This window comes from Lissotriton vulgaris, chromosome 8 (assembly GCF_964263255.1).
Source record: "Lissotriton vulgaris chromosome 8, aLisVul1.2, whole genome shotgun sequence".
Lineage (NCBI taxonomy): Eukaryota > Metazoa > Chordata > Amphibia > Caudata > Salamandridae > Lissotriton > Lissotriton vulgaris.
In genome coordinates, this window is record NC_141696.1 from 861,136,758 (window position 1) to 861,152,046 (window position 15,289).

The 15,289-nt window shown below is 41.7% G+C and overlaps 1 protein-coding gene across 2 annotated transcripts in view; it reads left to right on the top strand.

Annotated features, from left to right (window-relative positions):
* The window catches only part of GPR143 (G protein-coupled receptor 143), a 372,216-nt gene that overhangs the window by 76,403 nt on the left and 280,524 nt on the right, over nucleotides 1–15,289 (top strand). For both annotated transcript variants that reach the window (XM_086934793.1, XM_086934792.1), the window contains exon 4: nucleotides 13,024–13,116. In XM_086934793.1, the coding sequence (XP_086790919.1) occupies nucleotides 13,024–13,116 (93 nt within the window). The remainder of the gene's footprint in view (nucleotides 1–13,023; nucleotides 13,117–15,289) is intronic.

A 15,289-nucleotide genomic window follows, 5' to 3' on the forward strand; every position in this document is an offset into this window, starting at 1 on the left:
GGAGGTTTTTTATGCCCATCAGGTCTTCATTAGCACCCTTTTGGGAGTCTCTTGTCTCTTTCATTACTCTTCTCCTAGTATGTGGTCTCCTAGATACGTTGTCCATGAGTCATTTGTGCCTTCCACCAATTCTAGTTGCAAATAGATTTCTTTAGTGCAGCTTGACACACTTTAAGGCACATCCAAACACTGGAAAGCAGTAATTGGAAGAGGAACTAGTAGCTCAACTCAAATAACTCAGTCTTGAATCTCTTTCTAAATGTCAAAAAAGAGAAAGTTTACGAAGACCTTTCGGCAAACTATACCAGCGGAGAGCTGAATGAACTAAGGCATTTTTAACTCCACATCTCTTTTGATTATATGATAGAATAAGAAGGTCCCTGTCTTCAAAATGAAGTACCCTGATAGGTTGGTAAAAGACAATGTTACATTTGCAATATTGAGGTGCATTCTCGTGTAGGGCAAGCTTTGTCATTGACGAAATGACACCTTGATGCGAGCTGCAACAAATCTAGATCTGGATCCTGTACATTGTTTTAGGAACATTCTTAGAAATGTGTAAGGTGTAATTATGGAGCACGAGTAACTGCAGCAGAAAGTATTGAAGTAAACTAATATTCAGAGCATTGAAGTAATTAATCTGTTGAACAATTATTGCCCTCTCAGTATATTAAATTCAGTTAGAAAAAGACTGGAATTCCTAAGTAGTTCGAGATGATAAGACATTCACCTGAGCATACATATTCATATCTTAATCAAAATGGACTCCCAAAAGGTTTGTCCTTCCAAGCATTCACAATACTGTGCCATTGAGCTGAAATAGATACATTGTTTTAGCAGCCAGCTAAAACTGCCTGAGGTGTGGCACAGAATAAAGTATAATTTTTAGCAGTAGTGTAACTAAGCCAGTTGGTCTCTCTGCATTCCTGAATTCTATTTTAAATTAGTTTAAATCTGTTGAAGTCAGTGGAGATGTCAGCTGGTATTTGTAGAGTGATCTGATTATCTTCAACCTAAATGTGAAAACGCACTCAATATTAGTAGAGCAACTCATACTTCAGTTTACAATTAGATTGGCTCATTGAAGTGGCAGAGATTACCTTTGTGAAACACTACAGGAAAGTAAGAACTTTCAGATATCAGACAACAGTTGTGGGTAGATAGAAAAGAGGCAGACCATCTACCAACAGTGCCCTGCCCTCCTACCATAATAAAGATTGATCCTTGAGTTCCACATGATTGAGTGTACCAAAACAGCTGAGAGGTTAAAAAAAATCAGGATGTCGTGTTTCCCGTTTCCAAGTCCTCCAGTAACCTACTATGTACATCAACTAGGTTGGTCTAACTTCCTCTATCCATGCAGAACCAGGCTTCTGGCCCCATTTATCAAGTTTGATTCCAGATAAGTCTAAATTTGGATAGTCAGTCTTTTAATGAGATATGAAAAGTAGCTGTTTGAAATTAGTTACTGAAAACATCTAACAAGAGAGTAACTAGTAAGTGAACCATTTCCTTAAAAAAACTTGTAATAAGATTCAGCTGGATCCATACTAGTTTTAAATTAGCTGCCATTTTAATTAAGTTACTGTTGGAGATTCCAGTAAAGTTAAATAAGCACAGACTACTATACGGTTCATGGAGATCTCAATTACTACAGGAATAGTACAGGACCACTAGATAAGACTACAGGATAATAGTCTTATCATGAAAGAAGTGGTTTGACACATCAGGCAATCATGATCTAAAATGTAAGAAGCTATCTGTAAATCTACATGAAAACGAATTGAAAGACTTCCAACAATTTTCTCTGGTGGAAACATCAAAGGTACAATAGAAGGCGCATTCTTAGTGACAACCTTAATGGGATAATGTTTTCAGCTTTTCTAATTTTACTCCCAATTCAGAATTAAATGACATCATAGTCATTGGAAAAATAAGACTACCTAAGTTGTTGAGCAGACAGGGCTCATGCTAACTTAAAAAACTGCAAGTTACAATGATCTTTTAAGATCATAACTGTATGCCGGATCCCCAACAGATATTGTCGGCATTCCTCACTAGTGGCCAACAACTCTCGATCTGATATTGAAGAGTTATACTCAGCATGGGATACCTTCTTTCAGAAGAAGTTGTGGTTCCCCGTTCCAGGAGGCCTTTAAGTCAACACTCTTCCTGCTACCACCTATTTCCTCTGCCTCTAAAAAAAGGTTTACTGGTATCTGAATGATGTTGGATCTGTGTACTAGTTATTTTTCTTTTCCATACTTGGGAAACATTCTCAGTCTCATCAGTCCAAACAAAGCCCACCATTCTCTTTAGCAGCTTAGTTATTGGGGGAAACAACTGCTGAAAAATGGTCAATAGCTTTTAGAAGTCTGTTAATCTCAGTAAACTCTGCACCTAATTCCGTGTGGCGGGTGATTTGCAATCTGTTATTGCCCTGACTTTTTCCTGATCCACTGCAACTCCTAATGTTCACAGTACATAACCCAAAAATTATACTGTAGTACTATGGTTACATGAAAAAATATTTTTGTCAGTTTGCCATACAAAAGATTATCTCAAACACATTCTAAAATTGACCTTAATACTTCACATATTCTTCTTCTGAATTAAAATAATTCATTATGTCATCTAGATAGACAGCTGCACAGATGTCAAGAAATTTTCATATAACTTGATTCATAAAGAACTGAAAAGCTGGGGGCATTACACAGTCCACAGGACATTATCGAATGCTCAAACAATCCAAATTTAGTCTGAACTCCATTTTTCACTTACTCACCTCAATCACCTGAATCAAATGTCAAGCCCCTCTCAGGTCTTGATTATCGCATTATGAAGTTGATAATAGTTGTGTGATTAATGATGGGAGTAATGATTGTGACAGTCATTTGGTTCAAAGCTCTTTCATTGGGAAAAAAGAGAGTTGAAGAAGTAAGTGCATTTGAGTGACGTATGAAGCCAATCTCCAACAGTTCATCTAGATATTTTCTTAAGTGTTAATTCTCCTTCTCAGTAAGGGCATAGACATTACTACACGGGATGATGGAGCCTGGTTGTACGTTAATGCAACAATCATATTCCCTATGTGGGGTAAAGGCGGTTGACTTGGCTTTATCAAAAACATCGAAGTTTATGATCTCTTCTTGGTTTTTAGTGTTATCGTCTGACGGGCTACTGTCTATGAAACTATTGGACCTGAAGTAAGTTTAGTTTGGTCAATTACCCTTAAGAATGCTGTATTTTCTTTAGCTACCAAAGGTATCTGATCTGACTTAGCAAATGCAAAGTCCATAAAATCTCCTGTTACCCTGGAATCTATTAAATGCAACTATTTTCCACTTCATAGTACTGCCTATAGATGTTATAGAGACAGGTATAAACAATGTGGACAAGAATTGATCCCTAAATTTCACAACTCATGGGATGTCTGTCAGGTTTACTTACTCAGGAGTATGACCTCTGCACTATCATGTGGTTATGTTTCCCTGCTGATTTTGTGCTTCATTTACTTTTTGGTTTTGTGGAACATTGGGGAAACAAATGGTCCTTTTTAAAAACCAAAATATAAACACATCCCTGACCCCATCTAGCTTCCCTTTCTCCTTTGGACAAATGGCCACACATCCCTCCTATCTTGCATTGGTTTTGGTTTATCAGATTTAAAATAAGTCTCTGTTTTCTCTTTTTTCTCCTTGACAGAAATCACCTTTACCCCTCTTTCTTGTTTCACTTATTTTTTCTCTATGTGACACAGTAATCTAGCTTAATTTCCTAATTACTCAATTGTATGGTAATTCTACTTTTTGAGCCAGCCTATCTTTCAGTTCTTCTAACTTCAAAGAAAAAAGAAGCCTTCTTACACTCAGCCAATCTGATTCTGCAATTATTCGATTACTTTCTAGAAGGTATGGGATTAGGTCACTATTTCCCTTCTTCAGTTGCAACCAGTCTGTGTCAGCTGGCTGGACAAAAGTGTTTTGAAAAGAGTGTTTTTAATCCACTCTTGAAATGTTCAAAGTTGTACAACAGAAGTTCATTCCTCTTGACTATAGGAACAGACCAAGAAGCTGCCATCCCACCTAAACGAGACAAGACAAAGCACACTTTTGATAGTTTATTTGGAGAACTAGCAGGTCAGCAATGAAATACACCTGGCACTGGGCTAGAAGTGTCAACATTATTTGGATCACAACAAAAGTTCTCGGATGCCAATGTAATTGCGGGTGGGGTAACTACCTGAAGCATTGACTCACTGCTTAGAGGCCTCTTCTGGGTGAGACATTAGTAGTTTCTCTAGCATTTTGAAACAGTTGCTTGCTGAAATATTGAGGCTTATGGTGTTCCTGGCAGAGACCATGAAATATCCGTGTATTGTAGATCAGAAACTTTTGACGTGAACTGAAGTTAACATGCTGTACTAAATACCTAGGTTGACAGAAACAGAACTCACGGAAATATCACAAATTGATCCCTCACAGGAAAGGGCCACTCAGCCAGTGAACAATCTTGATGCATTATTAACTGCTAAGATCAATTCATCGTTGCTTTATCAGAGAGGGACAATTGAAACTGACTGAGAGGGTGACAGAAACTGAATCGACAATCCAAATGCTTCAACCTTAAACTGAACAACAAATTCAGAGTTTAGCAGAACAAGTAGCATTTTTAGAACAAAAAGAACAGAGGACTCAGAAAGCAAAATTAGAAGCAGTAATACAAGCATGATTGGAATGCTGGAAGGTGCAGAAGGCAAAGCCTCAGTGACCTTCAAGGAAAACTGGATCATCAACAGGTGGCTTTGCACAGTTTATACCCTTTCCTCTCTATAGTTAGAGCACACAGGATGCCAACTGTTTATTTAAAGTATTTGTAATGCACACATCTTCCCTAAGGGGTTTCATGGCGCAGAGCAGACATAGGGGAGATATCGGAAAGGTAATCTAAATAGCGAGTGGGAAGAGCCAGGTCTTTAAAACCCTATGAAAAGCAAGAAGGGACTTTTCACTGGCCAAACAGGAGTCATGTTAATAGACAAGAAGAGGGAGCAACAGCCACAGAGGAATACTCTGTATACAAACTTCTTGACCGCTGACAAAATGAGCAGATCAAACATTTTGATGGAATGTCCAAGGGCCTGGGTATCTAGCTAAACAACATCAGATGCACCCGTTCCTGAGAAGGTGAACGGTACACTTTGCAAATCTCCAAGATACATTCCCCACCAAATCTGAAAGTGGGAATGTTAAGCACAGATAGAAAGTTCAGGTATGTTTGCACGTGTCTGAGGGATTTTAAACTGTGGTGAATCTGGAATTCCTTTTATGCCCAAGACACAAAAAACAATTGTTAAAGTAACTTTCTAATTATGTGTGACAAAAAGATATGATTTTGTTTAAAATAAACCACAGACGTTCACTGAACAACTCAAGTATAAAGTAATGTTATAGTTAGATGAATATGTTAGTGGCAACATTAACATTTTGAACTAAAAATTCCACAGAACTTCACTAGCTATAGATAGCAGAGCTAGCTATACCTTACGCCCCTTCCATGCCCTGCTTATGATCTCAAATATTACATCACTCATGACAAGGTCTATAACATCATATGTGACATCATTGACAACATCTCAGATGTCACAGACATATTCACCTAACTTTAGTTTACTTTAACCCTTGATTTTTTCAGTGCATTTCTAAGTTTTTTTTTTTAAAACAAAAATGATCGTTTTATCACACCTAACTATAATGCTACTTTAACCTTTGGGTTTTTCAGTGAACAGATAGGTAAGATAGATTAGATAGATAAGATCTATTAGATAGATAGATAGATAGATAGATAGATAGATAGATAGATAGATAGATAGATAGATAGATAGATAGATAGATAGATAGATAGATCTTAGGTTTAAGGCATACATTGTATTTTAGGTTTTAGTTACTTAACAATACTTACATGCGATGTCATGAGATGCCCATTGTAGAAGTAGAAAAACTCACTTACAATGTATTGGCTCCAGATGAAGTGACTCCCGATGTAGAAACTCCCAAAGGAGTGTCCTTGATGTAGTTCACTCTTTGCCATGGTTGTTTTGCCGGAGATGGATGACTTTCCCACATAATGGTAATTGAAAGGTGGAGTTCTTCACTAGTTTGTTATTTTGCTCGAAGATGCTACCCATATTTTTCTTTTATTTTGGGAGCAAGAACCAGAGCTTATGACTATCCAAAGCAGATGGTGGAGAGACCAGTAGCCGTTACTCGGGTGGTGGGATGCTGGGCTGTCCTTATGTAAAACTAGAGATATTGGATCAGAGGTGACAAGTGTATGTTTTTTGACTTACTAAATTAGAAAAAGTGTTATTGTGCCCTATTTACATTCAAAACATATTTTTGGTCTTGCTGCAAGCCATTAATTTGACTTTTCTTTTATCTCCATTTCATTTGTTTCTCACATAACAAAGTAATGAGCCCCGGGGTGAATCAGTCGTTATTTGCTTAGGCGTATTTACTGGATCATGAGATGATTAATACACAGTTTTGTTTTCAGGTGGTGTCAGCTGCTAAGCGAGCAGCCGATGTTTATGGTTCAAGTGTCTCTACTCTTCTTTGTGCAATGGGGACTTGAGAATACATACAAACAATGCCTAGATTGATTTCCTGGATTAAGCGCCTTTACTACTGTGCTGTGTGCCCATTTATAACCTTTAAACTGCTGAGTTTGCTGGTAGAATGATAGTGCTGTGTTAAATACTGCAAAAGAGTATTGCGATTTTGCATGGACTGACTACCCATTGGAGTCTGTGGCAGCAGTTTCCATCACTCCTGCAATGAGTGTGAAGAAGAAAGTACTCCCAGGCCCTCTTAAGCCGTAAAACTGCTTTATTGGGAAGCAAGCTGGGCATGTCAATAACATCATCCTTTGGCTTCTTGCCATACAAACTAGAATTCTGTAATCATTGAACTAAACAATAACCAACGAGCTAATCCCACCTTCCCTAAACAGTTCTACTTTCTTTAAATACCCCTCTTGTGCCTCCTCTGTATCATATCTACCCTTATGCAAGCCTGAGGCTCCTCTGGCTTTTCCCTTGGCCTCCTCTGTTTTTCCCACTTGGCAGGCTCGGCTACCCATGGACCAAGCCGCCCATCCTTCTGTTCACTCCTACATTCTTAACCTTCCCTTGGACTTTCTCCTGATACCCCAAATCCCATCCTGCATTCCCTTCTGACCACCACCAGAAGGACCCGTCACTTGAGGTGTTTCGTCTTCTCCCCCAGGGAGCTGACCAGAGAAGTTCATTTTCCATCCTTCAAGGTACCGAAATGGTGCATTAGTCCATCTAAGTATCATGCATTCCCCGATGAACCCACCCTCCTGAAATAACCCCAGCTTCTCATCCACAATTTATGGATGCTTTCAAACTTAAAATCCTTCTGTCCTGCAAAACCACAGAAGTTCCCTATTTTCTTAACTCCTGTCTCCATTGATGGCTGCTGGATTTTTTGCCCCTGTCAAACCTTTCTTGGAAGCATTGGCTCTACTACAGTTGAGCCTCTTGTCACCACTTCTTCACCAGTGTCAAATCCCCTTTTATAATTTTTAAGAGTTGTAGACCCATAATCTGCGAAAGATCATTCTCACCCACATGTGTAATCAGCACATCAGTTTATCACAACTTCTTGATTTCTTGTAATCCTGGCATCAGCTGCTCCCCTTGTATCCCCTCTTGCAAACCATCTCATTATGCAGTGGTCCAAGTCCAATCTCAGTTGTATTCCTTGTTGTAGAGATTCCGGTTGCACTCCAGCCCAATGAATCATGGAGTGTCCGCATATCCATAGTCCCTCCTTCCGGTTACCTATCCATTGGTCATCTGCAGAGTGAGAGAAACTATGTATATACCATAGGCTTTATAGTCGCACATGCCCTCACATGGAGCCACTCCTCCACCTCCTCAAAGGTTTACAGTCCTGCTTATCCATCCCTTTCTGAAATCCCACCGTTGCTGCACCTATCCTAAAAGATTGGGTTCCAAAGTCTGTGTCTTTTGAACTTCTGCTCTTTAAGCAAGGTGGTCAAAAAATATCCAGTACTTGCGTACTTATATCCTCATGTACATATAATGGTTACCTTTCCTGTCTTCTGTTTTTCAACAGTTTTTTCAATACCCACACAGGGCATGTCCAAAACAGGCTTTACTTATTGACACTCATGTGCCCTTCGTTCTTGAATCTGTTTTACTCAAGTGTAGCTATAACTCAACCCTTTGTCACTGCACATCTTCCCTTTGAATTCCCCAAAGGCCCTTGAACTAGCTACCTCAGAGCCCCTCAAAGTCACGAAAAACATTAATGTAAAAACTGAACAGAGCAGAGAGAATTCCCAAGGGGATACACATGCGTCTCTCCCGAACCACCACCACCTCCAAAATGCCTTCTGTATAGGTCTCACCTTACCTTTTGCCTTTCCATGTTTTCTTGCCCAACCTTCCAGAATCATCCTTATCAATTTTCTTTTCCCAGGTTCATTACACCAAAAGCACTAGCCATAAGAATACCTGCCATTTTCCCAGCTGTGCAAACCGGAGAGCAACCCTTGTCTGTTAGTGCTACAACACAGCAAACTCATTCTTCATGTCTTAATCTTTTTTCGTTAAAACAAATTTTATTTGTCAAAACATCACATATGACGCAGAGCTCTGTAACCCAGAAGCTGCTGCCACATCAATACACATCATTTGAATTTGACCATTTTCATTTATTTTCAGGAGAAAATGAAGAGCAATACAAATACAATCTGAACACTGAGGGCCAGATGTAGGTAAATCACATTTACCGATTTTGAAATACCGAATATTACCGAATTTTACCGATTCGGTATTTCAAAATCGGTAAATGGGATGTAGGTACCAACATCTGGATTTTTTACAGATTCCTTAAAAAATCGGTATTTACCGATTCTGTAAATACCGAATCGGTATTTGCTATTGAATCCTATGGGCCTTGAAGCCCATAGGATTCAATTCAAATACCGATTCGGTAAGTATCGAATTTGTCAAGGGTGCAGGGGGTGTCACTTTGACACCCTCTAGCACCCCCAAAACGGGCATGTGTGCAATGGGGCACACAGACATGCCCTAAGGGCACGTCTGTCTGTCACATGGCACATGTGTACATGCACAGATGTGCATGTACACAGGAATCGGGATTTTACCATGGATTTGTATTCCATGATAAAATACCGATTCTGAAAGCCATGTGCCAATGGAAAATTGGCTACCCACATTTCAATCTTGCATTTTCGGTAAAATTACAGAAATTGCAACATTTGGGGCCCGATGTAGGTGGCAAATACCGGTCGGAAACGGCCTAATTCGGCCGTTTCCGACCGGTATTTGGCATCTTGAGATGTAGGGGCCAGAATTTACAGATTCTGTAAATTTACCGAATCGGTAAATTTACAGAATTTGTAAAATACCGAATCGGTATTTTTACCGATTCGGTAATTCCCAGATGTAGGTGGGACTCTTCTGAGTCCCAACGGCCCTTCAAATTCGGTATTTTACCACCCAATCCATTTGGGTGTTAAAATACCGAATTCAGGTGTGCATGCACATGTGTGCATGCACACCTAGACATATGACAGACAGACATGCCCTTAGGGCATGTCTGTGTGCCACATGGCGCACATGCCTATTTTTGGGGTGCCAGAGGGTGTCAAAGTGACACCCCCTGCACCCTTGTGAAATTCGGTATTTACCGATTCGGTAAATACCGAATCGGTAATGCCCATTCATTCCATTGGGCTTCAAAGCCCATAGGAATGAATTGGCCTTACCGATTCGGTATTTACCGAGTCGGTAAATACCGAATTCTTCCGAATCGGTATTCCAGCACATCTGGAATACCTACATACCCACCCCTTAGATTTACCGATTTTTAATTACCGAATCGGTAAAATTCGGTAATTAAAAATCGGTAAATCTATTCTACCTACATCTAGCCCTTAATGGCCCCTACATGTCAATGGCCATTTACCGGTCGGTAACGGCGGAATTCGGCCGTTACCGATCGATAAATGGCTATTTTCGGCCACCTACATCTGGCCCTAGAACTGTAACACCCCTAACCCACCCCCCAGCGCACTGTTGACCATTCCAGAGCAACACATCATATCGCTGACTGTAATTGTTAAACTGTAACACATCAGTACCTACAAGGCAGCTATCCTGCCGAACATCCATAGGAAAGCAGTTGAAAAGAACAAAAGAGAAAAAAATGTAATAACGACTAGTGGGGAGGTCATTCTGGGTCTTGGTGCCAGGCCACCTGTGGCGGCTTGAGCTCCAGCCCACGATAGTCCGCCCAACGTTTCCAGATCTTAAAATGCTTTTGGGGCACCCCTGGCCACAAAGATTGGGGTCTCTATACCCATACAGAAATCCAGACCATTTTTCCAGGCAGAGACAGAGGGTGCCACCCCTGCCTTCCAAGCTCTAGCAATATCCCTTTTTGCCAGGGTAAATCCCAGAAGTATGAGATGGCGCTTCTAAATGTTGCCCCAATCCCTTCCATAACATGCAGGAGGACTAGCTTTGGTGAGGTTTGGAAGGTCCCACCCCAGTACTTTAGAGAGGCAGGCCAGCACCCCCATCCAGAATCGCGCTAAAGCAGAGCAGTGCCAGACAGTATGCAACAGGTTTCCCACCTCATGTTCACATCGGAGACACACTGGGGAGGCCACCAAACCCGCCCTCCAAAGCCTAACCCTGTTATAATATACCCGGTGTAGGTACTTGAAGTGGATAAGTCGTAGGCTCATGGCGATTGCCCCCCCACGTGGAGAGGCCAACGCCTCCATCCAGTCTTCCTCTTCCATCTGAACAACGTCACCTTCCCAAGTCTCCCTCAGGTGCTGTAGTGATGGGGAGCAGTGCGTAACAAGGACTGATACATTTTAGAAATCTTATGGTCATGGAGGTCCCCCAAAAAGACCTTGGCCTCCACTGGACTGAACTCTGCCAGTGTTTCCAACCCCACTAAGCTAGGGGAAAGAGCATGTCGGAGCATGTTGATACTAAAAAAATTGGTTTTTCGGCATCTGGAAGTCTTTCTGGATATCCTGGAAGAATTTCAAACCCGGTCCCCCGCATGACGTCACCCAGGGTAGAGATCCCAATGTTATCCCAGTCGTGGAATCCTGACAGAGCTGCCAAGTGTGGTAGGCGTCCATTTTGCCACCACCCCCTCCATCTGCGTTTTGCACATTCATCTTCAGTCGCTAGTGCGCTCGCCGATACTCGCAAGCGTGAGTGGCAGGGCAGACTGCTGGGCGCAGGGTCGATGCGGGCCACGAATGATGCTGACGCCACTGGACCTGAAAGGCATGCTAGCGATGCAAGTACACAGGCAAGTAGTGACTTTCACTACAACGAGGGTGGCTTGTGTGTTGTGGGCTCTGGGCTCCTGAACCCTGGAGGCCTGACAACAACTGGTGTTTGGTGGAGCCGTTCACAGCCAAGCTCGTGATGGTGTGAGTGCTGGCTTGCTGTGTGTCTTTTTTTCCCATTGCCAGTCTATGAGGCCAGGTGCTGGGGACGTGTGCGTATGAGCGATGCGCCGCCACGAGTGCTAATCTCCCTTGACCGAGACAGGCTTCTTTTTCGCCCGCCCGCTGCAGGCTCGACCATGTGACCGTGGGAGCGTGGACTCGGCTGGGCCTTGTCACTGCTGGGGCGCTGACTCCGGCAGCAGGACGTGATGTCCGGGCTGAATGTATGACGTTACAACGAATTCCGTTGCAACGCATGCCTTTACCACGCATGCGTTACAACGGAATTCGTTTTCCACGCTTAACCTTTACCTCGAATATACCTTTACCACGCATACATTTACAACGTTTTTCGTTGTAAATGTATGCATGGTGAGGGCATACTCTTGATAAAGGTTATAACTCTCCCCTTAAATGCCCCCTGCCTCCACTCCTTATATTTACCCCTGCCCTTAACCCTTAATATATATATATTTATTTTACTAAAATGCCCCTTACCTTTTAACTGGCCTTCTCTCCTTCTTCTTTGGTTACGTCGGTCGTACGTCGTTGAGAGGAAGCAGAAGTTACTTTCCGTTTCCTCTCTAACGACGTAGATTGCTTCAGCTTCGTCTTCACTTCGGCTTTTCAGGTAAGCTTTGTTGTTTTGGGGGGGGAGACCCCCCAGCCCCCCTTTTTATCCCAACGCTTTATTTTATTTTATGGGGGAGACCCCGCAAACCCCCCCTTTTTTTTCATTTACCACACATGCCTTTACTACGTATTTTGTAGTAAAGGTATGCGTGGTAAAGCCTCTCGTTGTAACCACGCATGCGTTGTAAAGCATGCGTGGTAAAGGATTTCGTGGAAACGGCTTTGTTGTAGAGGCCGTTTCCCGTCCGGGCTCCGTGGTTCTTAAGTCAGTGTTGTATCACACAACCTGACTGGGCTGCCATGTCTCAGTACTAACCACTGGGCTTTACCAACGTGATGTCATCTGAGAGCCTTGGCAGGAATCAGCCTCCAAGAACTCAACTTCATGGTGATACATTGTAGCAACATTAAGCAGCAGAGCGAGCCATTGTAGCAGCATTAAGCAGCAGAGCGAGCCCCAAGCCTGAGGAAGCAGCTTGCGCATGCTACTGCGTGCTGCCAGCTGCCTCTGACACCTGAGTTTTATTTAGGCAGTTAAGCTGAGCACTAATAAAATGGCTTGTCTTACAGCTGAGGCATGATCATGCATTTCAGTGTGGTGATGTGCAGCACCACACTGAAATGCGTTAGTCTCAAACCTGATGCGTGGTAGTTGGCAGGACTGACTACGTTCATGTTTTAATAGGGCAAAAGCCTCCCTATTTTAGTTCTAGCAAAAAGGACATGGAAGCTACAGAAGGGCTAAAATGATGTTCAACCATACATGTTTACATTTAGATACAAATGGCATGCAATCTATGTGTCTGATTGTTTTTCTTTCATTTTTTCTAGCACGATTGTATTATATCACATGATGACTTGGGGTCTGGCCATCCTGCTTTGTGTGGAAGGACTCGTTATGCTCTATTATCCTACCGTCTCCAAGTAAGTAGATATCATTACCTGTTTGATTATTTGATTTTCTAAGGCTGTCCCTTGGCATTTGGTAAGCATGAATGAGTTAATGGGAATACATTCTTTTAATAACTTTAATTGGGCAAAGCAAAGAAAAGTAAGACAACACGAATAACCTATCTCCACCAGAGATGTTCACGGAAGAAAATGTGTGCGATTGGAAACTCAGAAATTACTGGCCCATATTTCTGAGAGGTATAGAGCTATGTTATATAAGGTGAGCAATAAGAGCACCAGATTAAGCTGCAGGCGTAGATCACAAAACATTTTTGAATGGCGCCATTTTATATCATTGTTGGTAAGTTAAGGCAGTGCTTGCACTAAACTCCTTTTACCCCCATATTATGAAAACAGGATTATGTAGGTGAGTGAGAAGAACATTTATGCATATTTATTGTGTGGTATTTTGAGGTGTAGGTGATGTGTTCTGTTGTTTTTTGTGCTGCTGTGTATTTTTGCTGCATTATTACAATGCGATTTTGTTTTGTTGTACTGCAGTCACTGTGCAGTATTCTTTGTTCCTGTGATGTGCCCTGCTATGTTTTAATTGGACTATGTTGCTTTGTGCATGCTGTAGTGTTATGTTCTGTTGTTTTATTAGGTATATGTCAACAAATGCTTCCAGCGAAAACCAGCAAATCCTGTGACAAGGAACTGTTTACCACTGTCTGTGGTTGTGAAATAATGCTGGTCCTGCTTTAATTGCTTAACACATAAGTCATCATAAAAGATTAACGTCTTAAACTTCAGTAATAACTCAAAAATATATAAGTATATGTACAGTAGAATTGGTAAGGTAGGTCACAAAAAATACATTACACAAAACAATATACACGAAGCGCAATGAAACAACTGCATAACCCAATACAGTATTAAAACCACAGCTTCTTCCTATGTACACTATATATTAACTGTAGTCAATTACAGAAACATTGAAAGTGTTTGCTACTGTGGGGAAACAACAGATGCTTGCGACAGCAGTCTGACCACAGTCAATAAACTTCTAAACAGAGGACTCTCAATCCTCCCTTCAAAATGCAATATCTGTTACTAATCTGTAACATATTGATCTAATAAAACACAAGAAAATAGCTAAACAAATTGGAACTGTTAACAACACACATGGTAACATGCAAAGGAAGGGGACAGTTTTTTCAAGTTTAGATAATGTTTTTACAGGCTTCAGAAAGGTAAGCCTACCTTCCTGGATTTAGGGTTAGTGATGCTGGCTGTCCCACTATGTGGTTGCCTTACTACACAGTGGACCTTGAGCCTTATAGTCAGTGGCTCCTCAAGCAAAGGGGGTAGACTCAAAGAACAGGGATCAGATTACTGTCTGGCTCACAGAAATGACAGAGCAGGTCCTCGCAGGCCACACAGGCTTCTCCCAACCTTCCTAGTCAACTGGGTCTCGGCCACAGCAGCAACAGGTTGAAAATGAAGCTCAAAGCAGAATATAGCAGTTGATGAAGTGAGAGATTGTGTTCATCAGCCATAGTCAACTCAGAGCTCACATGCACTTTGTTGGAGTCTACTTATTTGGCAGCTCTGCTTTTATCTCTGATGAGCGGGAGTGTTGGATTTAAAACCTAACACCTTCTCTACTATTGCACAGACTGGAGTTGGAATAGTAAATGATACTATTCCAGCATCCAGCGTAAAAAAAGCATGCAGGAAAACGAGGCATAGTCATCCAAAATATGGCAGCATGCTTGGTTTGCTTACTGCCGTTAGGCTCCAGAATAGCTCAGGGTCAGAGATGGTTGCACTGGCAGCCGATTAGAAAAAGATGTATCTTCAAACTTCTCTGTTTTTACCACAAGGCTTTGTATGGGCCTGGCTCACTGTACCTCTCGTCCTGCATTAATTTCTACCTTCTGACAAGGACTCTGAGGTTTTCGAGTATCATTTTACCTGCTCCTCGTCGATTTCACACCACTCAAATGGAGGACAATCTTCAGGTTTTTTTTTAGGCCCCCTTCTACTTGAATAAATTACCACATCACCCCCTCTCAAACCCTTTGCGACTCCCTAGCTTCGTTCTTCCACGACAAAATCGCAGACATCCACAACAGCTTCGACAACCAACCCGGAGACCAACCCACCCAACCCTCTGCCGTACCTTCACCGCCCTTGAACATCC